Source organism: Ictidomys tridecemlineatus, chromosome 10, assembly GCF_052094955.1.
Source record: "Ictidomys tridecemlineatus isolate mIctTri1 chromosome 10, mIctTri1.hap1, whole genome shotgun sequence".
Lineage (NCBI taxonomy): Eukaryota > Metazoa > Chordata > Mammalia > Rodentia > Sciuridae > Ictidomys > Ictidomys tridecemlineatus.
In genome coordinates this window covers 125,270,734-125,294,675 of record NC_135486.1, presented here as the reverse complement: position 1 = coordinate 125,294,675, position 23,942 = coordinate 125,270,734, and the positions used below count along the sequence as shown (strand labels likewise).

The window sequence follows — 23,942 nt, the reverse complement described above, 5'->3', positions numbered from 1 at the left end:
TTCAAGAGATAGATGGCATGGTAGTGCATACCTGTAACCCCTGAGACTTGGGAGGCTGAGGCAGAAGGATGGCAAATCTGAGGCTAGCCTCAGCAACTTAGCAAGATCCTGTCTCAAGATTAAAACAAAACTAAAAAACTCAAAAAGGCTGGGGATATAGCTTAATGATAGAGCCTGGCAGGCACAAGGCCCTGGGTCAATCTTCAGCACTGGAAAAAAAAAAAAAGAAAAGAAAAACTGGATGAATTGGAAGAGGGTGGTAACAGAAAGGATGACTGGCCAATTTCTGCCTTGAACACCTGGGTGGATGACAGGGCCATTCTCAGTGACCTGGCACTTGTGGCGGGAGGAACTGCATTGGTGATATGGCCCAGTTTTGGTTGGTTGGTTAGAGAAGCCAAGTGACACGTGCAGGGGCTCTTGCTCTGCAAGCTCAGCAGGAACAAAAGAGTATTAATCACCCGTGGGGTTGTGTGGGAGTGTGGGAGGGCATATCAGTTAGGTTAGGATGAGGTTTGCCTGCATGCAATTGAAGATCCATTTAGCATTGGCTTAAATAGAAGTTTATTTTTCTTAAAGTCCAGACTGGTGTAGCAGCTCCGTAAGTCCTTAGGAAGCCAGGCTTCTCCTCCATGGCTGTTTTGCCATAGAGAGCAAATTGCCTCATGGCCCAAGATGACTCCTTGAGTGCCCGCCATCACATCCACATTTCATTCAGCAAGAAGAAATACAGAAAGACATATCCTCCTGTTCCTTTAAGGAGTTGCCCTGGAAGTTCACATGTGGCACATCTGCTTACACCACATTAGCTGGAACTGAGTCATAGGATCGTGTTATAGGAAAGCTGAGAAATATAAATATGGATGGTGTGGCAGAAGTTAAGATTTAAGAAGTTTTAGGGTTAAAAAAAAAAAGATGTTGGAGAGGAAGTGGGCAAAGGAAGGTAGTCAGGACCTTGACCCTTTTACCTGCCTCCTGCCCCGAAGCGCTCAGAGGAACCTTGAACAGAACTGAGGGGCCCAGGGGCTGCCCGGTGCTGTCCTGCCCACTCACCTCCTGACGTCCCCCAGGCCCACGAGGACTCGGAGAAGCTGCGAGAGATCGTGCTGCCCATGGAGCAGGAGATCGCGGAGCTCAAGGCAAAGCTTCTGAAGGCGGAGGAGCTGATCCAAGAGATCCAGGTGAGGGGCGGCCGGGGGCGTGGAGCTGGGAAGGGGCGCCCAGGGGCCGGGAAGGGGCGCCCAGGGGCCGGGAAGGGGCGCCCAGGAGCCAGCTCCCCAGCCTCTTTCCTGCACCCTTCCCTAGAGACGTCCCCGGCACCCCCCTTCCCTGCACGGCTCCACGGAGTTGCTGTCCCGCAACCCATCTCCGCCCCTGGAGCCCCTGGAGGAGCCGAGCGGCGATGGGGGCCCGGCCGCCGAGGCCTTCGCCCACAACTGTGACGACGGCGCCTCCATCTCCTCCTTCTCCCTCGGCGGAGCCGGCAGCAGCGCCTCCCTGCCCCGCAGCCGCCAGGGCCTGAGCCCCGAGCAGGAGGAGACGGCCTCCCTGGTGTCCACGGGCACCCTGGTCCCCGAGGGCATCTACCTGCCCCCTCCTGGGTACCAGCTGGTCCCAGACAACCAGTGGGAGCAGCTGCAGGCCGAGGTGTGTGGACGGGGTGGACAGGGCGGATGGCCTGGGGCCACATGCCACCCTGGCCCCGAGCTAGAGCTAGAGCTAGAGTGGGGGACGCCATGAGGAAGGAGACACCGTCCCTAGAGGGCGGGAGTCAGACACCAGCACACGCGGACACACAGAGTGGATAAGGTCACAGGGCGAGTCGCCCAGGACACAACTGAAGAGGGCCTGGGGCAGAGACTGTCAGCGTGGGACCTGAGACCCAGATGGTGGCAAAGCGGCAGTTTTCAGGGGCAGGGGGGGTGCAGGAAGGCCTCCAGGAGAGAGGTCAGGAGGAGGCAGGGGCTGTCCTTCAGAGCCCACACTTCAGACAGGCCAGGAGGAAGCGCCGCGGCCCAGCCAGGGAGAGGCCTGTGTGTCGGGGTGGGCTGTGGGGGGCTGGGGAGCAGCTGGATGACCAGGACCGGTTGGAACTGTGGCTTAGGAGAAGGCAGTGACTGGACCAGGAGATGGCAGCAGAGACAGGAAGAGTGGGTGGGGCCTGCCAGGGTGGACGCAGCGTCCCTGAGCATCTGGCTGAGGGGGCCAGGGGACGATGGCACGGAGCCTGCAGGAGAGGGATGGCCTCCCTTGGAGACTGAGACAGGTCTGGGTCTCTGGCAGGGCCGGCAACTGCAGAAGGACTTGGAGAGTGTCAGCCTCGAGCGGGATGAACTGCAGGAGGGCCTGAGAAGGAGCACCGAGGACTGCGCCAAGCAGGTGGGTCCCAGCCTCTGCTGTTGCCCTCAGAGGGCCTCTGGCCACCTGCTGCCCCCCAGGTGGCCCTGACCTCACGGATGTCCTCCTTCCACCCCCAGATGCAGGTGCTCCTGGCCCAGGTCCAGAACTCAGAGCAGCTGCTTCGGACCCTGCAGGGGACCGTGAGCCAGGCCCAGGAGCGGGTGCAGCTGCAGATGGTGAGTGCTGGGGACGTGTGGCAGGAGGAAGCGGGGTCAGGCTAGTTGGGGCACCTGTTCCTCCTCCGGCTGCTCTGGCCTCCCCCAGGCATTGGTGCCAGGTAGGTAAAGGGTTTGGGGGCCGCGCAGCCACAGCCGGAGCTCTTGTGATCTTGAACTAACCTGCGACCTCAGGGCCTCTGCTTCACCCTCTGTGAGGTTGAGATAATGGGGCCTGGATTGTGGATTGTGAGATGGAAAACAAGCCCCGTGATTACCGAGGCCAGAGGAGGGGGAAGGGATCAGATGGCACCAGGTGCCTGGTAGGAAGGTGTGGTAGTGGCCTGGCCCAGGAGGAGGGGTCCTGAGGGGACAGCTGCTCAGTTAAGCAGATCCTTCCTGCCTGGAGTGCCAGCTCCCTGCAGCTAGACGTTCTGATTTTTCAAGAGAAGCCAGAAACCCCCATACCTGTGCATCAGCTCCCAATTGTCAAAGTTGGCAGCGACTTGAGGGTTTTAGGAACAGTGTGGGCCAAGTAAGGCCCAGCATGGAGTGCAGCTGCCCACCTGTGCTCCAGGGCAACAGGAGGGTGTCTAGAGCCTGGAGCCAAAGCCAAGCAGTAAGGGGGCGTCTTCCTGCCTCAGCACATCAGGAGCCAGCCTGCCCTCCTCACTGCCATGTTTGTCCCCAGGCAGAACTGGCCACCTCTCACAAGTGCCTGCACCATGAGGTAAAGCGGCTGAATGAGGAAAACCAGGGGCTCCGGGCTGAGCATTTGCCCTCTTCAGTCCCCCAGAGCCTGGAGCAGCTCGAGGGCGAGGATGAGTCGCTGCCCAGCTCGGTGCAGGTGAGCAGGGCGTGGGCACAAAGAGCCCTGGGCAACCTGTGGGCCCTTCCTTTCCAGGCAGAGCAGAGCATCTGGGGACCTGGGGACAGACCCTGGCAGCTGTTTTGGCTCTTTGCCTTGGCCAACCCACTTGACCTCTTTAAGGCTCCGTTTCCTCATCTGAGAAATGGGACCATAGTGTCTTCCCAGCATTGGCATGAAGAAGAGTTAACAATTCCTGACACCCAGGAGGCAACGATTTGGTTTGTTTCCTGTTTTTGAGAGACCTGAGATCCTTAAACTGAATTCATCATGATCTTTGGTTCATAAGCCATCATCATTGATCTGTGCATGGCCTTTGTTGATGTAATTTATGAATAATGTAATTTATTCAAAATGCAAAGATCCCTGGGACCTGTCCCTACCCCGCGGTTACGCGCACATCCACTTCTGCGGTGCCCCTTTTCCTGGATCCTGTTTCATCCTCTCGTTCTTTTTTGATTTACTTTTCAGTCCATAAATAATGGAGGGCTGGACTCTGTTGCTTGGGGGCTTGACCCAGGGGTCTCTTGGTCTTCTGGAACTCCGGCCCCGCCCCATTTCTGAGTCCCTGCGCTGTGCGCGGGTCGGGCGCGGTGCCTTCGTTTCCACTGCGAACGTGGGGTGTTCTGTACCCTCCCGCCTGGCCTTTGGGTTCTTTCCTGCTGGGGCAGTTTCCTTCCTTCCGCTTCCTCCCCGCTATCCCCCTCTGGCCAGCGGCCCCGCCGGCTCCTGTCCTGCTCTTCGGCCCGGTGCCCAGCGGGCTACTCGCGTCCCTTCCAGGAGCTGCAGCAGCTGCTGCACCGCACGCGGCAGGAGGCGCGCGCCCGGCTGCAGGCCCGGGAGCACGAGGCCGAGCGCCTGCGGATTGAGATCGTTAATCTGCGGGAGGCGCTGGAGGAGGAGACGGCGGCCAGGGCCAGCCTGGAGGGGCAGCTGCGGGTGCAGCGGGAGGAGACAGGTGAGGGCCCAGCCAGCTCCCCTGCCGCCAGGCGCCTGACCTGCCGCGGGACCACCTGGGCAGAGGAGGGGAGACATGGGAGGACAAGCCTCCACCAACATCTCTCTCTCTCTCCCTCTCTCCCTCCCCCCCACCCCCACAGAGGTGTTAGAGGGTGAGTATGGGAGGCGCCCTGGCCTGGGCTGGCCGGTGGGGAAGGAACCAGTGGGGGCCTGACTTGTAGCCTCCTTGCGCCTGACTTCCCAGCCTCCCTGTGTAGCCTGAGGACAGAGATGGACCGGATCCAGCAGGAACAGAGCCAGGTGAGGCAGAGCCCAGGGAGCAGACCAGGGTGTGAGGGACGGCACTGTGCAGAGAAGACCTAGCAGGCCCCTCCTGTCCTCTGTCTCCTTCAGGCCCAGCGCCAGGAAGGCCTCCTGCAACAGCCAGGCTCTGGCCGGACAGAAGAGGTCAGAGTCAGCTGGTGTGGAAGGGGTGACTGTGTGGGGTCATCTCAGTACTTGACCACACCCCCTCTTGGCTGGCCCAAGGCTGAGCCAGGCCCTAACTCGGTGTCTTGTCCCCACAGGCCCAGCTCACAGACCTCCTCTCAGAGCAGAGGGCCAAGGTGCTGCGGCTGCAGGCTGAGCTGGAGACCAGCGAACAGGTGCAGAGGGACTTCGTGCGACTGTCCCAGGCCCTGCAGGTATGTCACCCCCCCCCAATACTGGTGTGGTTTTCAGTGACTTGCCCTGTGTCTTGTGAGGACAGTCCCTCAGTTGGGGGAGTCCCTGTCCTCCTCCCAGGGCTGGCATGGTACGTAGCCCTGAATTATTGCCCCCAAAGCTGAAGCTCTTTGGGTATATCTTGTGTCAGTCACAGGATGCCCTTAGCACAGGCTTGGTGGCACGGAGGGTCTGTGGCAGATTGAGCTTCCTCGAGCTGTCCTAGGACCCGTTCTTTCCCTTTCCTCTGGTGGCAGCAGGGGCTTGGGGGGACGGGGTGCCCCTAGGTGCACTGGTCCTGGGCCCTGCCACTGGGGGTTGGCAGGTGGGATAGGAGCTGAGTTTCCCTACCAGGGACTTCTGTGTCCCTTGCCTGATTCCCCAGGTGCGCCTAGAGCGGATCCGCCAGGCTGGGACTCTGGAGCAGGTGCGCTGCATCCTGGATGAGGGGTCCCTCAAGGATGTGAGGGACATCAAGGACACCTGAGGGGCCCGGCGAGAACCCATCGATCCCCGCTTCCACCCCCCCAGGGAAGACTGCCTTCCTCCAGTCCAGACCCTGAGGCCTGGGCTTGGGGTGTCAGGACGCAGCTCTCACCCTCTCCAAGCTTGGGATTGGTGGCCCAGCGCCTCCTCCCAGAGAGGCTGGGCCTTCTGCTCTCAGGGATGACACCGCCCCCTCCTGGAACCAAAGGGCAGGCTGAACCCTGCGGCTCTCTGGCTGCCGTGCTGCCTCCAGCGCCCCCGCTGGCCAACAGCCACGCTGGCACAGTCGTCCCCGTCCGTCCGAGGCACAGCCGAGCTGTGTGGTGGCTGGCAGCCTCTGTCAGCATCAGTGGGTCCCTCATGCACACCCTGTGACAGGCAGCTGCTTTCTGGACGCATGACACTAAGACGCTTGTCCCTGGGGCCTGACGCAGGCCTCTAGACGTGCACGGAGGCGAGGCCAGAATTTTCTGTCATTTATTTTCAATAAATAAGCAGCTCAGCTCAGTCGGTCGCCTTGTCCCTGCAAGCCCCACGGGGTTGGGAGGGGAGGATGTCCAGGGTGGGGAGGGAGGACAGGTTGCGGGGGAGGGGGGGGAAACGTGTTTATAAACAGAAACATATCGGGGCGGGAGGAGTTGGTGCCACAGCCCTGGTGAAGATGCGTCGCTATCAGGGAGGAAGGGGCAGCGGACGGTCACTTCCTTCTCTCATCTTCTGGATCTGGAAGGAGAAGGGGAGGGATGGAGCAGGTGGGGTGGGGAGAGGGGTCCCTCCCAGTGCTCGTCTGCTGGCGCACAGCCTGGAGGTCACCGCGGCCACTTTCCTCCCTGCACTTACCTGTGTCCCCAGCTCCCGACCCTCCCACCTGCAGCCCCAGCAGCAGAGGCAGCCAGCGCCACGCAGCGCAGCCCAGCGGACAGTGGTGCCCGGAGGCTGGGCACCGCCAGGGTGCCCGGGCCCTGGCAGCGGTGCTGGTGCCACCGCGAGGGCAGAGACCAGCCGTGTGGAAGCGCGGCAGGGGCAGCAGTGGCAGTGGCTCCAGGTGGAGCTGCGAGCGCAAGTGACCTGGGATGCGCGGGCGGCTAGGGGCAGGCGGCGGGGCACAGCAGCTGGCGCGAGGGCAGGGAGGGAGGGTGATACCTGTGACACGGGTTCAAAGACATGGAGGAGGGGGACGGTTATCCTATGGCCAAGAGGACAGAGAGAGCTGGTGTCAAGGAGGGAGGTGGCCTGCGGGCCCAGAGGGCTGAGCAGGCTGGGGGCCGCCCAGGAGAGTGACCCTGCCTGGAGCGGCTGGAGCAGAGAAGGGGCCTGGGCGCCCCTGCCTGGGGACACTGGTCCTACCAGGGCCACAGAGAACTTACCACCTGCAAAGGAAGAGGGCGGGGCGGGCGCACTTCGCCGCGCGGAGGGCAGGGGGTGACCTCAGGGCCTGGGGCTCCGGAGGTCAGGGGAGGGGCGCTCCTTACCCTCTAGGTAGTTCCGAGCAATGAACTTGAGGATTTCGTCCAGCCCGATGACTGGAAGGGAGATCTTGAGGACCATGAGCCACTGGGTGAGGTCCAGGGCCCGCAGCTTGAAGATCATCTGGGGGTGGGGACGGCAGCCGTGAGGAAAGCAAGTGTCCTCTTGGGAGGAGGTGGAGAGGGAGCAGGGGCCGGGCACCATCTCAGCCAGTCCCACCTTCCCCTGGTCAGCACCTCTAGTGCAAGTAGCCCCAGGCCCTGTGTGGGCTCCCTGGGGCTGGGGGACAGGTGGCAGAAGGGGGCTCACCGGCAGAGGGTCAACGTAGAGGATGAGGAAGTGGAGGGACATGGACAGGCAGATGGAGCCCAGCAGCCAGATGTTCACCCAGGGCGGCATCCGCAGCAGGGACTGATTCTCAGACAGGCTGCAGCGAGGGCCGAGCAGAGCCACAGAGGGGGACAGAGAGACCGTGAGGAGAGGAGGGCAGGGGGTGGAGGCCCAGGCGCTGGCCCCACACGGCACTGGGGCGGGCAGGAGGCCCTACCTGTTGAGAGCGTTGCACATCTCGATGGTGACCAGCACGGACAAGGCCATGGTCATGGGCTCAGGGGCCTCAAAGACCTCACAGTCGACGCCATCAAAGTCAGGGTTGTGCTCCGTGCACTGCATGAAGTGGGTCTGCAGAGGAGGGGACAGGAGCCTGAGGTCCCCTGGAGGCCTCTACACCACCCTCCAGGGCCCAGCTCTCTGTCCCCTCTTACCAGCTGGTTGTAGGTGACATGAGGCCCGTCGTCTGCATACAGAAACCACCAGGCAGCTGCTCCCACAGTGGCTGCACCCACGTAGCCTGTGTGGGAAGATGGGGAGGGGTCAGGGCCAGGAGGTGGCCAGCGCGGGAGGGCCTTCCTGACTGGTGACAGCTGGGCGAGGGAGAGGGCAACTGGGGGGCTGCGCTGGGGCAGCTGGTGTCCTGAGCAGGGGGTCAGTCCCTAGGGCTGGGAAGGGCGGTGGGATCCCATCCTGCTTACCCCCGATAGCCATGTAGCGGAAGAAGAGCCACCCGCTGATGAGGGGCTCCTTGGGGCTCCGGGGGGGCCGGTCCATGATGTCCAGGTCTGGGGGGTTGAAGCCCAGGGCCGTGGCCGGGAGCCCGTCGGTCACTAGGTTCACCCACAGCAGCTGCACGGGGATCAGGGCCTCAGGCAGCCCCAGGGCGGCCGTCAGGAAGATGCTGCCAGAAGGAGGTGGTCACACACCTGTCCAGGCCCCGCCACCCGCCCACCCGCCGGGCCCTGGCGCTCACCAGACCACCTCGCCCACATTGGAGGAGATGAGGTAGCGGATGAACTGCTTCATGTTGTTGTAGATGGCGCGGCCCTCCTCCACGGCCGCCACGATGGTGGAGAAGTTGTCGTCGGCCAGCACCATCTCGGAGGCCGTCTTGGCCACCGCCGTGCCAGAGCCCATGGCGATGCCGATCTCGGCCTTCTTCAGGGCAGGGGCGTCATTGACACCGTCCCCTGTCTAAGGGAAGAAAGAGGGGGCTCAGGGCCCCTTCCACACCCCTCCTTGAGGTTCTCCCCCCAGAGCCTGGGCCCCCTCCTCTGTCCCTGTCATCAGGGCCCTCCCGCCCATGCGCCGGACGCTCGGGGCCCTCACCATGGCTGTGATCTCGTCGTAGGACTGCAGGTACTCCACGATCTTGGACTTGTGGGAGGGCTCCACGCGGGCGAAGCAGCAGGCGCGACGGCAGGCTTCCCGCTGCTCAGCCAGGGGCAGGTCATCGAACTCGCGCCCCGTGTAGGCACGGTCCGTCACCTGCTCGCTCTCCGAGAAGATGCCGATCCGTCGGCAGATGGCAATGGCTGTGCCCTTGTTGTCTCCGGTGATCATGATCACACGGATGCCGGCGTCGCGGCACAGCTGGATGGAGCCTGTGACCTCCTTGCGGGGCGGGTCCAACATGCCCACCACCCCAACGAACGTCAGGTCCGTCTGGGAAAGAGCGGACGGCGGTCAGGGAGGGACTCGGACACGAGCCAGGAGGGGGGGAGATTTGAGGAGGCCCTGGTGTGGGACCTCAGCAGGGGCAAGAAAGGTTTCTCAGTCCTACATGTCCCTGCAGGTCCTCGCAGTGCCAGGCCAGCCACAGTGCCCTTCACAGAATACATGCTAGAGGTAAGAGCAGGTGGCTTCTGCTATCCGCAGGGCCACCCCTTGACCCACAACTTCGAGCACATCCCTGTGACCTGCCAGGCCACAATCTCCCTCTGAGAAACGAAGGCAGTGGGCTTTTGGTGTCATTCAGAGTCCACGACCAATATGGGGCCACACCAGAATGCCCATGCCCACCTGGAGACATCCTGGTTATGGAAGGCACAGGAGCGAGCCCCTCCGTGCAGTGACACTGATTTCCCTTATGGGGCGAGAGCCTCCCTCCCCTGGTCGCAGACCATCCACTGGTCACACTTATGTAGCCCAGGAGGCTGGGGAGCAGCTCAGCCACGGTATGTTCTTAGCATGTGTAAGGCCCCCGGTTCCATCCCCAGCACCACAGGTCAATACAGTAAAGCAGCGCTGGACTGGATGATTGCTAGGGCTCTTCTGAAGACGAGTGTCTTGTGATTCTGGGACCCGTACAGAGCCATTGGTTTGAGATGAGAGGGTGCCGGGCAGTGGGAAATCAGCCTCTTGGTGACGTCCAGGACAATGGAGCCTCCCCCGACTCACCTCATACTCCATGAACCTGGAAGAATCATCTAGGATCATCTCCTCTTTCTTGGGAGGGGTGTCCCGGGTGGCTAGGGCCAGGCAGCGCAGGGTGTCCCGGCCAGTGCCCCACTCCTTGATGACCGACATGATCTTCTCCTTCACTGGGCCGGTCAGCGGCACCCGGGTGGTGCCAACTCGCACATAGTTACAGCGGTCAATGACGCCCTCAGGGGCACCCTAGGAGACCAGAACAGCGTTCAGAGACCACTGCCTGCCCACCAGGACCCAGTGAGAGGGGATGGGCACAGGAGAGGGGGCAGGATTAGGAAGAAGAGGAGTGGGAATACATTCTAATTTCTGACCTTGACAAACATCTTGTTGCCCACAGCAGCCCGGGAAGACTTGGCTGGTGAGCAGTAGACAGACATGGACTTTCTGTCCCGGGAGAACTCCAGGGTGAATTCCTTCTTCATCAGCTGGCGGATCACCTGGGAAAGAGGAGACCAGGCCCCTTAACACAGTTAAAAAGGGTTTGGAGGTCACAGTGGACCCCCAGACTAATGCTGAGGCTGATACCTGAAGTACAAATGGAAAGAATTCCAAGGGAAATGCTGCCACAGTGTTACAGTGACTGGTTTAAAGCACAGCAGAAACAAGATGGCCTTGTGCGGTAGGGTCCAACAGGACTCTGAGAGGTGACAGAGATCGGCAGTCCGCACTGTTCAAGCAGGTGAGCCATGGCCACTGAGCACTGGGAACGAGGTCAATGTGACTGAAAAAACTGCATTTTCCTCTTTAATTTAAATCAATTCAAATGTAAATAATTGCATGTATTGTTGGTTAGGCCTCATACCTGGCATGCAGAAAAAAGCACTCTTCAAAAATGAGTGAAAGTGGGCTGGGGTTGTGGCTCAGTGGTAGAGCGCTCGCCTAGCATTTGCGAGGTCCTGGGTTCGATCCTCAGCACCACATAAAAATAAATAAGCAAAATAAAGGTTTTGTGTCCAGCTACAACTAAAAAATAAATATTTAATTTAAAAAAAATGAATGAAAGCCTTTTTTTCACCAAATACACATGGCTACCTCTGCAAAAATAAAAGTCAAAATAACAAAAAATGAAGTAAAAATGAATTCATATTATCGTTTGTAAATTTTTGAAATTAATCTTCCCTGGCTGGGTGTGGTGGTGAACACCAGTAATCCCGGTGACTTGGGAGACTGAGATGGGGACCACATGTTCAAGGCCAGCCTGGGTGACTTAGTGAGACCCTGACTCACAACATGAGGGCTGGGAGTATAACTCAGTGAGAGCATATGCTGGATGCCATCCCATGTGCCAAATAATGACAATAATAATAATCTTCAATAGACCTAGATGCTTTTTACTTTTTAAAAAAATTAAATAAAATGGCAATGAGATTTTGCACATGGGGGGAACTTTGCCTAGGATGCTCAGGTTCCTGGGTTCAGTCTCCAGCACCTCATGAAGAAATGGCGGAAGAAATGTAGGAAGCTGTGTGCAATGGCACACGCCAGTAATCCCAGCAGCTTGGGAGGCCAAGGCAGGAGGATCACGAGTTCAAAGCCAGCCTCAGCAACTTAGCGAGACCCTAAGAAATTCAGCAAGACACTATCTCTAAATAAAATACAAAAAAGGGCTGGGAATGTGGCTCAATGGTCCCTGGGTTCAGTCTCTGGTACAAAAGAGAGAGAGAGATATAGGAAAATAATACCTCAGAGAGACTCAATATGGAAATTCAGCAAATATTAATAGCATCTTGCTATTACTCAGAGTGAGTATAACGGAATTGGCCTTGGTCATCTGGACAAGGATGGTCCTGCCCTGTAGGTACAATGGCCACAAATGCCCAGTTCTAAATCAGGACCTGAGATCTGATGGGGATGAGTGTGCTCCTAGAGACAAGGGATCAGGTTGAAATGGGGGCTGGCCAGGATGGGCCACAGTGGTGTCTGTATCCACCTCTGTCCACTTCAGCTTGGGACATGGCTGTAAGATGTGACCTTCCAGGGCACTGTGGCCAGGCAGAAGGAAAACCCATTTAACTGCAGGGACAGTGGGTTCCCCTGAAGAGCAGCAGGTCCACCTGCGGGAGCTGGGGTCCCAGCATGGGGTGCAAGGCTCTGCCTGGCCCGGGGCTGCTTGGGGCTGTGTGGCATGAAGCGAAGGCCCAGGGAGGGGTGTCCAGACTCACTGAGTTGCAGGCATTGGCCCTCTCCACCTTGGAGAGGCTTCTCACATCCGTGTTGAACACGTTCATCTTCTCCACCAGCGTGGTGAGCGCCGTCTCCGTGGCCTCCCCCACCTTCTCATAGACACCTTTGGTCTGAGGTGGGCAGAAGAGGAAGAGGAAGTGGGTGCCCTTGCCCCCACCATCACACCCACCTTCCACTTGGACAGAGTGAGAAGGGAGCCAAGAACTCTTTTCCCTCGAACCCTGGGGCAGTGGCCTCAGCAAACGGCCCCTTCCTGTGACCCTCCCTCGCGGCCTGCTCAGGAGGCCCAGACTCTGAGCCAGCTGGAAGGGACGAAGGGGCCGCTCTGGGGGTGGGGAGGTTACCTCATTAAAGTCCAAGGATGAGTCATTGCAGAGGGCACAGATGGTGGCCAGCTCCACCAACCCATCATACTGCCCTGACCGGATTGGCTTATCGTTCTTCATGCTGGCAGCAGGGTGGGGAGGAAGGAGGGAGAGAGACAGTGGAGAAGAACCCGGAGTGAGACGCAGAGAGCAGGGCTCAGGAGATGGCAGTGAACTTGGAGATCAGAGATGGGCTGGGAGGGAGAAGGGGAGGGAAAGGAAGGGAAGAGAGAAAGGAGGGCAAGAACGGAGGAGGGCCACTGAGGTGGGGGCAGACACCGGTGCTGGGGACTCCTGGTGACTTACACCTCTCCCTCGGGAGCATAAGTGGAGCCAGTGATGGAGAACTCGTTTAGCTGGCACAGGTCCCCGTCCACCTTGTCAACGATGAACATCTGCAGGGGAGAAGGACACGCATCCATGTCGCCTCTCCCCCTCCTGGAAGGCAGGCATTCGCACTGAGGCCCACGCCCCGAGGTCCAACCCCCTGGACCCCACACTCCGAGCCGACTAAGCAAACTTCCTGGCATCTCCCCCGCCCCGCCATGGCCAGAAATCAATCATGCTCCACGTTCTGTCTCCATGGACTTAAAACAAAAGTTACTGCAGGCCACGTCGGGGCTAAAGAAGATCAGTTAATAAAACGGGACAGTCCGGGAAGGTATGGGGTGGACTGCAGCGAATCCACCCGTGAGCACCTTGCCCATCTGCAGTTCGAGTCCCTTTTGGCCAGATCTTCCGGTTTTGCGGGAAGAGCTAGAAATTCAGGTTACTTTTCTATGCAATCTCATCTCCTCAAATGACAGCAATTAATTTGTTTTTATGAAAGAGGACAGGAGCCAAGGTACACAAGCCTGTGGCCTGGCTTTGAAGCCTGTGCATTAGAGGGATGAGGAGGAATGACTTCCAGAGGGCAACAGCCCAAGGATCCCAGGGGACACAAGCTCCAGGGGACTGGGTTTCTCACTCCTGAGAAGAAAAATGCTTTCCCAGGTTCCTGGGAAACTCTGGTTAGACAAAGTGGAATCCATCATTTCTACAGCTGGCCTCTCCAACGCTTTCAGATGCTAAGAGGGCTCTTGTGGGTCTCCACAAGGGGCCAAGGGCACAGCCTTTCTTGCCCTGATCTGACCACATAGTCCTCACCCTTCAAAGCAGGTACCTTCCCCACCCCCACCCCCACCCCCCTTCTGGGGATCAAACCCAGGGCTTTGCACTTGCTAAGCATGCCCTCTGCTACTGAGCTAAACCCCAGCTCTACAGAGCAGCAATTTCTATGTCAAGAACAGACAATTCCACAGAGCTCTGTTTAGGGCAGGGATTCTTTACCTAGCGTCCATAGTCAACCTCTAAGTCTGTGAACTTACTTAGAAAAAAAAAAAATTACATCTTTTATTTTGTCTCTGACATATAGCATTTCCTTTCAGTTTGGGATTGGTAGGCTACATTAGAATTAGTGAAACCTAGCTGGATACGGGGGCACAGGCCTGTAAGCCCAGCAGTTCACAAGGCTGAGGCAGGAGAATCCTGAGTTCAAAGCCAGCCTCAGCAAAAGCGAGGTGCTAAGCCACTCAGTGAGACCCTGTCTCTAAATAAAATACAAAATAGGGCTGGGGATGTGGCTCAGTGGTTGACTGACCCTGAGTTCAATTCCTGGTATGCCCCCCGCACAAAAAAGAATTAATAAAACCTGTGACTTTGATCTGGATGTGGTCCCAGCTACTTGGGAGGCTGAGGTTGAGCCCAGGAGTTCAAGACAAGCCACAGCATTACAGAGACCGTCTCAAAAAATCAACCAAAAAGCCCCCAAACTAAACTTTGTCATAAATATAATCAGAGCTGGGGCTGGGGTTATGGCTCAGCGGTAGAGTGCTTGCCTCACATGTGCAAGGCCCTGGGTTCGATCCTCAGCACCACATAAAAATAAATAAATAAAGTTATATATATATATATAAAATGTCAGTCTGCTGGTCTTCAAGGAATAGTATTTTTTTTAAAGAGAGAGAGAGAGAACTTTTTAATATTTATTTTCTAGTTTTCGGCAGACACAACAACTTTGTTTGTATGTGGTGCTGAGGATCAAACCCGGGCCGCACGCATGCCAGGCGAGCGCGCTACCGCTTGAGCCACATCCCAGCCCAAGGAATAGTATTTTAAAAAAATATATAATCAGAGCTGCTTCCTGTTACTTTACCTTTGCTGTGGATCTCTCAAAAGAGCATAATCACCACTTCAACATCCTTATAATTTTTAAACCTGCTGCCAGAACTCACTATTTAAATGCATTAATAAATAAACACATGTTACCAAATTACATGTTTTTAAAATATTTTGAAGAGGCTGGGGAGGGAGGATTTCAAGTTCAAGGCCAGCCTGAGCAATTTAGTGAGAACCTGTTTCAAAATAGAAAGGGCTAGGGGTATAGCTCATGGTAAAGCATCCCTGGGTTCAATCTCCAATACCCGCCCCCAAATATATATATATATACACCTGTAGATAGATAACTGTATTTCAATCATTAGTTACTTCTGTAATTCTAGGTATTTGTTCTGTTTCTTTTCTTTCTTTTTTTTATTTTTTGTACGGGCAATTGAACCCAGGGGTACTTTACCACTGAGCCACATCCCTAGCCCTTTTTATTTTTTATTTTGAAAAAGGATCTTGCTAAATTGCTGAAAGCCTTGCTATGTTGCTGAGGCTGGCCTCAAACTTATGATCCTCCTGCCTTGGCCTCCCATGCTGCTGGGATTACAGGCATGCTCCACCATACCTAGCTGTTTTTTTTTTTTTCCCTACTTCTAATACAGAATCCTGTGTATTTTGTTTTACACATTGAAAATTTTACACTGAGGAGTTCGGGGGTCTATCTCAGTGATAGAATGCTTGCCTAGTAAGCATGAGACCCTGGCTTCAATTCCCAGCATTATAAAAGAAAAGAGCTGGGTGCAGTGGCGCATGCCTGTAATCCCAGTGGCTTATGAGGCTGAGGCAGGAGGATCACAGTTCAAAGCCAGCCTCAGCAACAGCGAGGCGCTAAGCAACTCAGTGAGACCCTGTCTCTAAATAAAATACAAAATAGGGCTGGGATGTGATTTAGTGGTTGAGTGTCCCTGAGTTCAATACCTGGTAGCCCCCACAAAAAAAGAAAAAAATATATTATATATACAAACATACATATTATACTGAGAAGAGGTCCAAAGCCAAGGAGCAGCTGGACCTCTTCTCAGTATAACATGTATGTTTGTATATATAATATATTATATGCACAGAAAAGATTAAGAATTCTCGGTTTAAGCCAGATCACGGTGGCACACGCCTGTAACCCCAGCAGCTTGTGAGGCTGAGGCAGGGGGAATGAGAGTTCAAAGCCAGCCTCAGCAATTTAGCAAGGCCCTAAGCAACTCAGCGAGACCTTATCTCTAATAAAATACAAAAAGGAGCTGGGGGCTGGGTTGTCGCTCAGTGGTAGAGGCTCGCCTCTCATGCATGAGGCCCTGGGTTCAATCCTCAATACCGTATAAAAATAAAATAAGTAAATAAATAAAAATAAAGATATTATGTCCATCTACAGCTAAAAAAATTTCAAAAAAAAAAAAAAAGAAATCAAAAAGATGTTGGGGATGTAGCTTGGTGGTTAAGTGCTCCTCAGTTCAATCCCTAGTACAAAAAAAAAAAAATCTCATTTCACAAATGCTGCTCAGGAGCTGGGGATGTGGCTTGGGGGTGGAGTGCTCCTCCAGCACCCTGGGCTTGACCCTAGTAACCACAAAAAGGAAGGAAGGAAGGAAGGAAGGAAAGAAAAGAAGGAAGGAAATGCTGTAATGCTGGAAATGCTGTCCAAGGCGCGGCTGGGCCTGCTGGGGGCGGCCGTGACCTGAGCTCTCTGGAGGCAGGTGCTGCGCAGGAAGGAGCTCGAGGGCTGCACAGACTTGGGTCTGATCTGCTGCCTGTCTTTTTGAGATGGGGTCTTGCTGTGTTGCCCAGGCTGGCCTCAAACTCCTGGCCTCAGGGACTCTCCTGCCTCAGCCTCCTGTGCCACCTGTTACCTGTGCATCTTTCAGCCAGCCACTGACTCCCAGAGCCTGTTTCCTCCTCTGAAAAACTGCGTGACTGAGCCCTTCCCCTGGAGGGGCTGTCACAGAGGATGCGAGGACACGCAGCCTTGACTGGCAGGGGGTGGTGGCCCCAGCGTGCTGGCTGACTGGTCCCTTTCAGAGCTGGCAGGATGGCTCCCTCTGCCCTTTGAGCATATTCCAGGCCAGGCAGAGAAGCTGCCAACGAAGAAGGGATCACCCCATGTTTGGAAGGCTCATTTCACCCCCAAAACAGGCTTCTCTTCTGCCCACACTGCTCCTGACCTTGCAGACAGACATCTGGTTGGTGGTGAGGGTGCCGGTCTTGTCGGAGCAGATGACAGAGGTGCAGCCCAGGGTCTCTACAGAGGGCAAGCTCCTCACGATGGCATTCTTCTTTGCCATCCGACGAGTACCCAAGGCCAGGCAGGTGGTGATGACTGCAGGAAGGCCTGTCGGGTGAGAGAGGGGGTGCAGGGTCAGTGCAGGGCAGGAGGGAGACCTGACGTGGTGTAAGTACCTACTGACCCCAAGGCGATCAGCTTTGTATTTATTTTTTTTTTTGGTGTGGTACACAGGGACTGAACCCAGAAGCTCTTAACCACTGAACCACACCCCAGCCCTTTCCTTTTTTTATTTTGAGACAGAGTGTTGCTAAGTTGCTGAGGGCCTTGCTAAGTTGCTGAGGCTGGCCTTGAATTTTCCATCCTCCTGCATCAACCACCTGAGTCGCTGGGATGACAGGCATGTGCCACCACAACCCACAAGATATCAACTCTTAACCCCTGGAACTGTCACTGTTTACCTTATTATGCAAAAAGAGTCTTTGCCACTGAGATTAGGAAATGGAAGGAGAGAGAAAGGCTGCCCCATACCTTCTGGGATCGCAGCCACAGCCAGGGCCACGGCAATCTTAAAGTAGTAGATGGCACCACGGAACCAGGATCCCCCGTGGACGGGATCATTGAAATGGCCAATGTTGATGAGCCAGACAGCCACGCAGATGAGGGAGATGACTTTGGACAATTGCTCTCCAAATTCATCGAGCTTCTGCTGCAGTGGGGTCTTGTCTTGTTCCGTAGCCGCCATTTGGTCTCGGATCTTCCCAATCTCAGTGCTCACACCAGTCGTGGCCACGACGCCCAAGGCCTTGCCGGCAGCAATGTTGGTGCCCTGGGTAGGTGAAGAAGAGGCGACAGGTGATCTTCATGCCACCTCCGCCCAGGTAGAGGGCTTCAGCTCTTCTCTGGCCACCACGTTACTCTCCCAAACCAGGCCCTCGGCTTGAGGGCATGACAGCTGGCCCTGGATCGCTCACCGAGAAAAGCATGTTCTTCTTGTCCTGGTTGACAGCTCGGGGGTCAGGGACGGGTTCTGTGTGCTTGATGACAGATACGGACTCGCCTGTAGAGAAGGGGCCAAGGGGACATTGAGATGACAATATGTTCTTCTCCTTGACTTCCTGTCCCTAAGTCCCTCCCTGCTCAGAAGGACAAGGTTGCCAGGACCAGGCAGCCTTCCTGGAGGGAGTCTGGCCTCCAGAACAAGCTGGGCAGGGCAAATGGAACTCCATGGCACTTAGAGGAAAAGGACTTTGACCTGACTCTGATCGGTTAACCACCTGCTCCCTGAAATGCAGACAAGATGGGGTACACTTGAGACAAATCAAATGAGCTGGTAAATGTGGAGGGCGCTGTACCGTAGAGCAGGCTCCTGGGAGGAGGGCCTGTCCCCAGCTGGGATATGGCCTCCTCCTCCCCAATGGCAGGGGCTCAGGCATCTTTGCCTTCTTGGACCTTGGGGAATGTCCGTGGTCCCCTCTCCCCCCAGTTAAGGGAGAAGCAGCCATGGTTTGAAGAGCATCTGAACCCTCCACCTTGTCGCAGAATCTTATGGCTTCTCACTTGGGCACTTTTGAGCTTCTAGAGGAGACAGGACAGTTCTTGGGAATGTGTGTCCCTATGCCTGTGTGGAAGGGGTGGGTTGATGGCCATATGGGGAGTGGGCACGAACATCCAGCTCTCCCCCATGACCCCCGTGGAAGAGCGAAGGCCGAGCCGTGCTGTCTTTGCTACAGCCAGCCAGGAGGAGGTCTGTCGCTGGCTGTTCTACTTTGTCCATCTGGAACCTCGTCCCTGTCCACCCAGCTTCTCCCTCACTGCGTCCTCCCACTCCAGCCAGCGGACCTGTCAGGATGGACTGGTCGACCCGGAGGGTGGTGGATTTGATGGAGAGGATGCGGATGTCTGCGGGGACTTTGTCCCCCACTGTGGAGAGATTAGAGAACAGTGAGATCAGTGGGGAATGGAGTTGTGTTCTTTCTAAGAAAACCCCAGTCCATGTTTGACTCTTCACCTCACCCATCCTCAGGTTTGGGTATCCACCCCGGGCTTTCCTTAGGCCCTTGGCATATATATGCTCCGGCCACCTCAGCAAGCACACCCCCCCCACTGTATAGCACCATTCCTTCTGCCCCCCCTTTGTATAATGCTTTTCTTCCCACTAGCTCGAGCCTGGGAAGGGAGGGTCTGGTGTATTTCCTGGCACAGAGTATGTGTTCATTAAAACAACCAAGGGGGAAAAATCAGGGACAATCCAGCTAAAGCTGGACAGAGAGGGAGACAAGGGTGAAAAAGCTGAGGAGGGCAAGGCAAGAAGGTAACTCAGAGAACAGGCTGAGTAGTTGGAGAGAAGTGGCACCAGGCAAGAGAGGAAGTGGACAGTCAGGGAAGGTAGGAAGAAACAGGAAGAAGTCTCGAGTTGAGAATATCAAGGTCAAACTAGAGAAAAAGTGGAGTGTGAAGCAGGAGAGGAGTGCCCACGAGGGAGGTCACAGGAGGATGTGGGAGGAAAGGAAAGGGCACCCGTGGTCACAGAGGAGACCACGCATTAGAACCTGGCAGCCAGGCCTGAGCACCAGGGGGCATGTGGCAGCCAGGGGTGAGCCAGTTGAGGGGAGAGGAGGACAGTCTGCAGGAAACAAGGTTCAGGGTCGTGGGCAAACCCACAGGAGAGCCAAGAAGGCTGTGGTGGGCGAGGGAGGCGCCCAGGTAGGAGGCCCCCACACCAAGAGCACCTGGGAGGAGCTGAGAGGCAGATGCCCCTCAGACTCAGAGACCTTTGCGGGAGGCTGAACAGTTCCCAGGGCCTCTGTCTAATTCCACCCTGGTCCCGCAGATGGCCCAGGGGACAGGGTTCACTGTCTCTCCTTCCCTCAGTTTCTAAGGTCCCTTTTCCTGGGCCAGAGGAAGCAGACGGAGGAGGGAGGCGGTCAGTGATGGAGTCTGACACCCTGTCACCCAAGCCCCGGTGATATTTATAGATATCCATGGCGCTGACTCCAAACTGTCACCAGGGCAGGACAGCATCGGGGTCCTCGGCCTGCCTGCCCTCCTCCCTGTGTTTCCCATGGTGGTGACATGGGTGTCTGGTGAAGGGAAGGAGGCCTAGAAAGATACCTTCCCCATGCCAGGGGCCTGGAGACGCGGGAAGGCCTGCGCAGGGCAAATATAAAAACCGCTGAAGGGGGCAGAATCCCAGTAATCTTAGCCACCCGGCCCCCACCCCTCCCTGGGAAGGCATTAAGTGTCCCTTGCTGGGGGCGGGGCCCTCCTTGAGCTCCCCTCCTCCCAGGTCCCGTGCTCTGAGCTGGGACCAGAGTTTCCCTTACATGGTCGGGGGCTTGATCCTTGGCTCCCCTCCTCCCTTCTACCCTCGCTCCTTCCCCTTTGAGAGGCCTCAAGGGCACTGGGAGGTCAAGACTGAAAGCTGACCAAGCTTGGGGGTGGGTGGAAGGAGAGGGAAGCCAGGCCCCACGAGGGGGTGGAGACGGGGCCGTTGGCAGAGACTGGGTTCCACCTGTCGCTTGCAGTGCTGGGGGAGAGGAGGGGGAGCAGGGGGTCTGCCTGCAGACTCAGGGACAGGACTGGCTGTTCCTGCGGAGGCTCTGACGAGAGACTGCTGTGACTGGGATGTCCCGGGGTGACCTCTTAAGGAGTCTGGGAAGGAGAAGCCACCCCCACCTTCTTCTTGGCCTCAGACCCAAGACCTCCCATCCTGGACCACTCATTCCCATCACTCACCGGCCACCTCCACAATGTCCCCGGGGACGATGTCCCGAGCCTTGATCCTTTGCACTGACTTGCGGTCAGCCCGGTAGACCTTCCCCATCTCGGGTTCATATTCCTTCAGCGCCTCAATGGCGTTCTCTGCATTTCGCTCCTGAGGGACACAGGTGGAGGAGGGCAGGGTCACCAGAGGGAAGAGGAGAGTAGGGAGGGAGGGGACTGGTCTAGGAGGATTATGGGTCACTGGTGAGGGGTGCAGAGATGGAGGAGCAGGGACCCAGATCCTAGGGGACTTAAGACCATCACAGGCAGAGATATGTAGTTCCAGCTGGGCACAGCGAGTAGACAAAACCCCACAGGGCTGTGTGTGTGTGTGTGTGTGTGTGTGTGTGTGTGTGTGTGTTAAGAAAGCTGTCACCTATGGCTAAAAACAGGGAAGAGAGTTTTGAGCAGAGAAAAACAAAAAAATGGGAAGCAGAGACAAGGTCAGTAAAGGTGGTGAGATAAGAGGAGGAGGAAACCAAACTAGACCACTGAGCTCCTACTGTGCACCAGGCACTTTCACACTCATCGTGTGCAATTCCACCACAATCCTGAGGGACAGGATTATTGGCCCTATCTTACAGATGAGGAAACTGAGACTCAGAGATATGAAGGAACTTGCTCAGGGTCATACAGTGAACAAGTGACAGTGGATCTCAATTCTTTCCAACACTCCATCCTATTTACAAACTAGGTGAGAGGACCCAGGGGAAGCCAAGGAGGAGGAGGAGACTGGAGGAAGGGTGGGCCTCATGATGGGTGTCAGGACTCAGAGGAAAGGGGAGGGGTCAATGCTAACCTGCCAAACCCCCACGATGGCATTGGCAATGAGGATCAAGAGGATGACAAAGGGTTCAACAAAGGCAGTGATGGTCTCTTCACCTTCCTCAAACCAGGCCAGCACCTGGGGAGCAGGGCAAGGGAGAATAACAGATAATAAAGACCTCCCCCCAACCTGGGCAAAGAAAGGAAGTGCAAGGGTTCCAGGTACCACTGCAGAGGTCCTTGTGCAGGAGCTTATGGGGCATACGGGGACTGCAGACCCACGTCTGTGGGAAGTTCTACCCACTCAGAGCATCAGCAATGGCCACTGCAGTGATTCAGAGCGAATAGGCCAGCACAGACATGCCCAATTTCAGGATTAGCTGGGAGTGCTTTCAGGTTTCCCTCACTGAATTGCTGGCTTGGGAGCAAAGCTCAGGGGACACCCAGACCAAATACCCCCACAGCCACATCCATCCCAGGGGAGCCAAAACCCATAGGAAAAACCCTGTGGTCCTCAGAGGCAGGCGCCCAGCCCACCCGCAGCCCTCCCCCACAGGCGAGGTAAGGAAGCTCCAATTTCACGAGGGAGCAGGAGGGGGGATAGTGTTACCCGCCTCCTGTACACACCCCGCCCCAGCTGTTGCCACTGCCAGGCAACAGCCACAGGCAAATGTCAAGGAGCAAATCTGAGAAGGGAGAAGGGAGGCCCTGCCAGCTTGCGCTCAGGGGCGGTAGGGCCTACATTAAGGAGACCAATTGGACAGGGAGGCTTCTAAGCCTCCAGAGCCTTATCTTCCAGCAGGACTAAGAAGTCAAAGAAAGTCCGAAATACAGGGTGGCCTGCTGGGATAGAGTCTGCGGAGGAGCCACCCGCAGGGTTCGTGGACACTAGAGGAGAACCCTCAGGGCAGGAGCGGTGGCAGGGGTCTGAAGAGGGGTGGGGTAGCCCTGAGGCTGTGAGGGGCCTGGGGCGGGGGAGAAGGGGCAGGGGTGTCAGCCTGGATGGGTGAGGAGGAGTCCCAGGTTCCAGCCCTGTGGGGGCTGGGGTGGGGGTGACTCGTAGAGACAGACGAGAAGTTGGGGCGTTGGGGGCGCCTTGGGAGCCACCCTCGCACCAGCAGCGCTTTCCCGCTTCTCTGAGCCGAGTCTTTCCCTTGACCAATCAGCGTTAGAGAACGGGGAGGGCGGGGCAGGGGCGTCGGGGTGCTCGGTGATTGGTGGAGCGGAGTGGCCCGGGGCATGCCGGGAGTGGTCATGGCCCAGGAGCCTCAGCGCGCGGGCGTCTGAGCCCCGAGTGCAGCGCTAGCGGGGTAACCCGAGCCCTCGAAGCCCTTGAAGCTCCGAGGGTGGCTTAACTTCAGTGTTTTGGCTGAGAACAGCCTTACAGCTTAAAATAAAACCTGCCTGCGGGGTGCGGGGGAGGACGGAGGGCGCGAATCAGCACCCAGCCCCCCCAACTCTGGAAAATAAGGATGCTCAAGGCTTGGACTAGTGGATCCGCGACCGGGAGCCTTGCTAACCTCCGCCGCGAGCAGACTCCTGATCCCCCATCACACCCCAGCCAGCCCCCAGATGCCCTCCTACACTTACAAAAGAGATGCAGGCGGCCAGCAGAAGGATCCGCACCAGGAGGTCTTCAAACTGCTCTACCACCAACTCCCACAGGGACTTCCCTGGGAGGGGGGAAGGGAGAGGCAAGGGGAAGGGTCCCCCGGGTTAAGATCCAAAGGATGGAACTCTGGGACTTTGCATATAGGCTGAGGTCCAGGGAATGTAGTGCCCTGAATCCCTAGGATGATGGGCAGGGGCTTGTATGAGAGAATGGCAGAGGGAGCTCCCCGGAGTCCAAAAGGCAGGCTCCTCAAAATAGTGGGCAGTTATTCAAGGGTGGGATGCCTCAAGGAGAAAGTGCCTGGAGACTTCTGCCTTGGATACTGCAATGTCTGGGAAGGGGATCTTTGCCTTTAGGAAAGGAGTGTGGGGTCTGTATGGCAAGGAGAAGGGTGAGTCATTTATGAGGGCTCAGGGCTTCTAGTACTTACCTTCCTCTGCAGGGAGCTCTATGCAGGGAAAAAGGAGAAAAGGACATGTTCATTTGGGGTTCAGCCTCCTGGCCCCCACACCCAAGAGTTTGTGGCTAAGGCCACCAATAGGGCACCTGAGGTTCACAAGGTCGTCCCGTAAAACCTCCCCAAACTCCACATCAGACCCAGTTTGCTCAGTATCCTCTCCCTGCTGCAACCATCAGACCATGTCCCTAGGATACTCTGGAGGAGCAGCTCCGAGTATGCATGTGGGTGCTACCAGTCTGTTCTCCAAGGGACACTTACCATTGGGGCCGTATTTCTCCAGATGACGCTTAACTTGGTCCTGGGAAAGGCCCGTGGTCTCGCTCACCCCAAAATAGGCCAAACATTCCTCTGTGGTCTTGGCATGTGCAGCCTCCATTGTGCTCCCTTCTTGGGGGCCAGGGGGCGGTGTGTTCCTTCCGGGGGACTCTCAGGCGTGGGGGCCTTCCTCAGTGTTTCTACCTGCCTATAGTCTGGGTTTCTTCCTTTTTCTCTCCTGGCCCCCCCAGGTTTTCCTTCCCTCCACGAAGCTCTGACCCCCGTCCCACTTGCGGCAGCCGGCCACCCCCCCAG

The 23,942-nt window shown here is 56.7% G+C and overlaps 2 protein-coding genes across 6 annotated transcripts in view; one reads left to right on the top strand and one right to left on the bottom strand.

Moving 5' to 3' along the window:
* The window catches only part of Rabep2 (rabaptin, RAB GTPase binding effector protein 2), an 11,929-nt gene extending 5,851 nt beyond the window's left edge, over positions 1-6,078 (top strand). For 2 of the 4 annotated variants that reach the window (XM_078024154.1, XM_078024157.1), the window contains exons 4-14: positions 1,071-1,181; positions 1,306-1,647; positions 2,284-2,379; positions 2,478-2,576; positions 3,247-3,402; positions 4,204-4,381; positions 4,524-4,535; positions 4,628-4,683; positions 4,777-4,830; positions 4,950-5,066; positions 5,471-6,078. In XM_078024154.1, the coding sequence (XP_077880280.1) occupies positions 1,071-1,181; positions 1,306-1,647; positions 2,284-2,379; positions 2,478-2,576; positions 3,247-3,402; positions 4,204-4,381; positions 4,524-4,535; positions 4,628-4,683; positions 4,777-4,830; positions 4,950-5,066; positions 5,471-5,572 (1,323 nt within the window). In that variant the 3' untranslated portion in view covers positions 5,573-6,078. The remainder of the gene's footprint in view (positions 1-1,070; positions 1,182-1,305; positions 1,648-2,283; positions 2,380-2,477; positions 2,577-3,246; positions 3,403-4,203; positions 4,382-4,523; positions 4,536-4,627; positions 4,684-4,776; positions 4,831-4,949; positions 5,067-5,470) is intronic. The other 2 variants (XM_078024155.1, XM_078024156.1) reach the window with 2 other exon arrangements.
* Atp2a1 (ATPase sarcoplasmic/endoplasmic reticulum Ca2+ transporting 1) lies at positions 6,033-23,942 on the bottom strand. Of its 2 annotated transcripts, XM_005323787.4 has the most exons (23): positions 23,631-23,942; positions 23,343-23,360; positions 22,891-22,973; positions 21,335-21,439; positions 20,509-20,647; positions 18,613-18,693; positions 17,745-17,830; positions 17,302-17,599; positions 16,712-16,878; positions 12,660-12,748; positions 12,333-12,435; positions 11,967-12,098; positions 10,116-10,241; positions 9,772-9,990; positions 8,701-9,036; positions 8,345-8,565; positions 8,070-8,272; positions 7,803-7,888; positions 7,586-7,719; positions 7,348-7,465; positions 7,044-7,161; positions 6,715-6,757; positions 6,033-6,294 (listed from the first exon to the last, which is right to left on the bottom strand). In XM_005323787.4, the coding sequence occupies exons 1-22, from the start codon at positions 23,746-23,748 to the stop codon at positions 6,753-6,755; spliced, it is 2,985 nt and encodes a 994-aa protein (XP_005323844.1). In that variant the 5' UTR covers positions 23,749-23,942; the 3' UTR covers positions 6,033-6,294; positions 6,715-6,752. The 2 variants fall into 2 exon arrangements, with proteins under 2 accessions (XP_005323844.1, XP_005323843.1); XM_005323786.5 differs by lacking the exon at positions 6,715-6,757.

What these genes read in the sequence shown, in the direction of transcription:
- Atp2a1 (XM_005323786.5), bottom strand. Translation starts at nt 23,748, where the DNA reads ATGGAGGCTGCACATGCCAAGACCACAGAGGAATGTTTGGCCTATTTT. An exon ending in TATGCTCCCGAGGGAGAGGT is followed by an intron (nt 12,436 to 12,659) that starts GTAAGTCACCAG and finishes CCCTGCTGCCAG; the next exon opens with CATGAAGAACGATAAGCCAA. An exon ending in CCAGGTTCATGGAGTATGAG is followed by an intron (nt 9,037 to 9,771) that starts GTGAGTCGGGGG and finishes GCTCTTTCCCAG; the next exon opens with ACGGACCTGACGTTCGTTGG.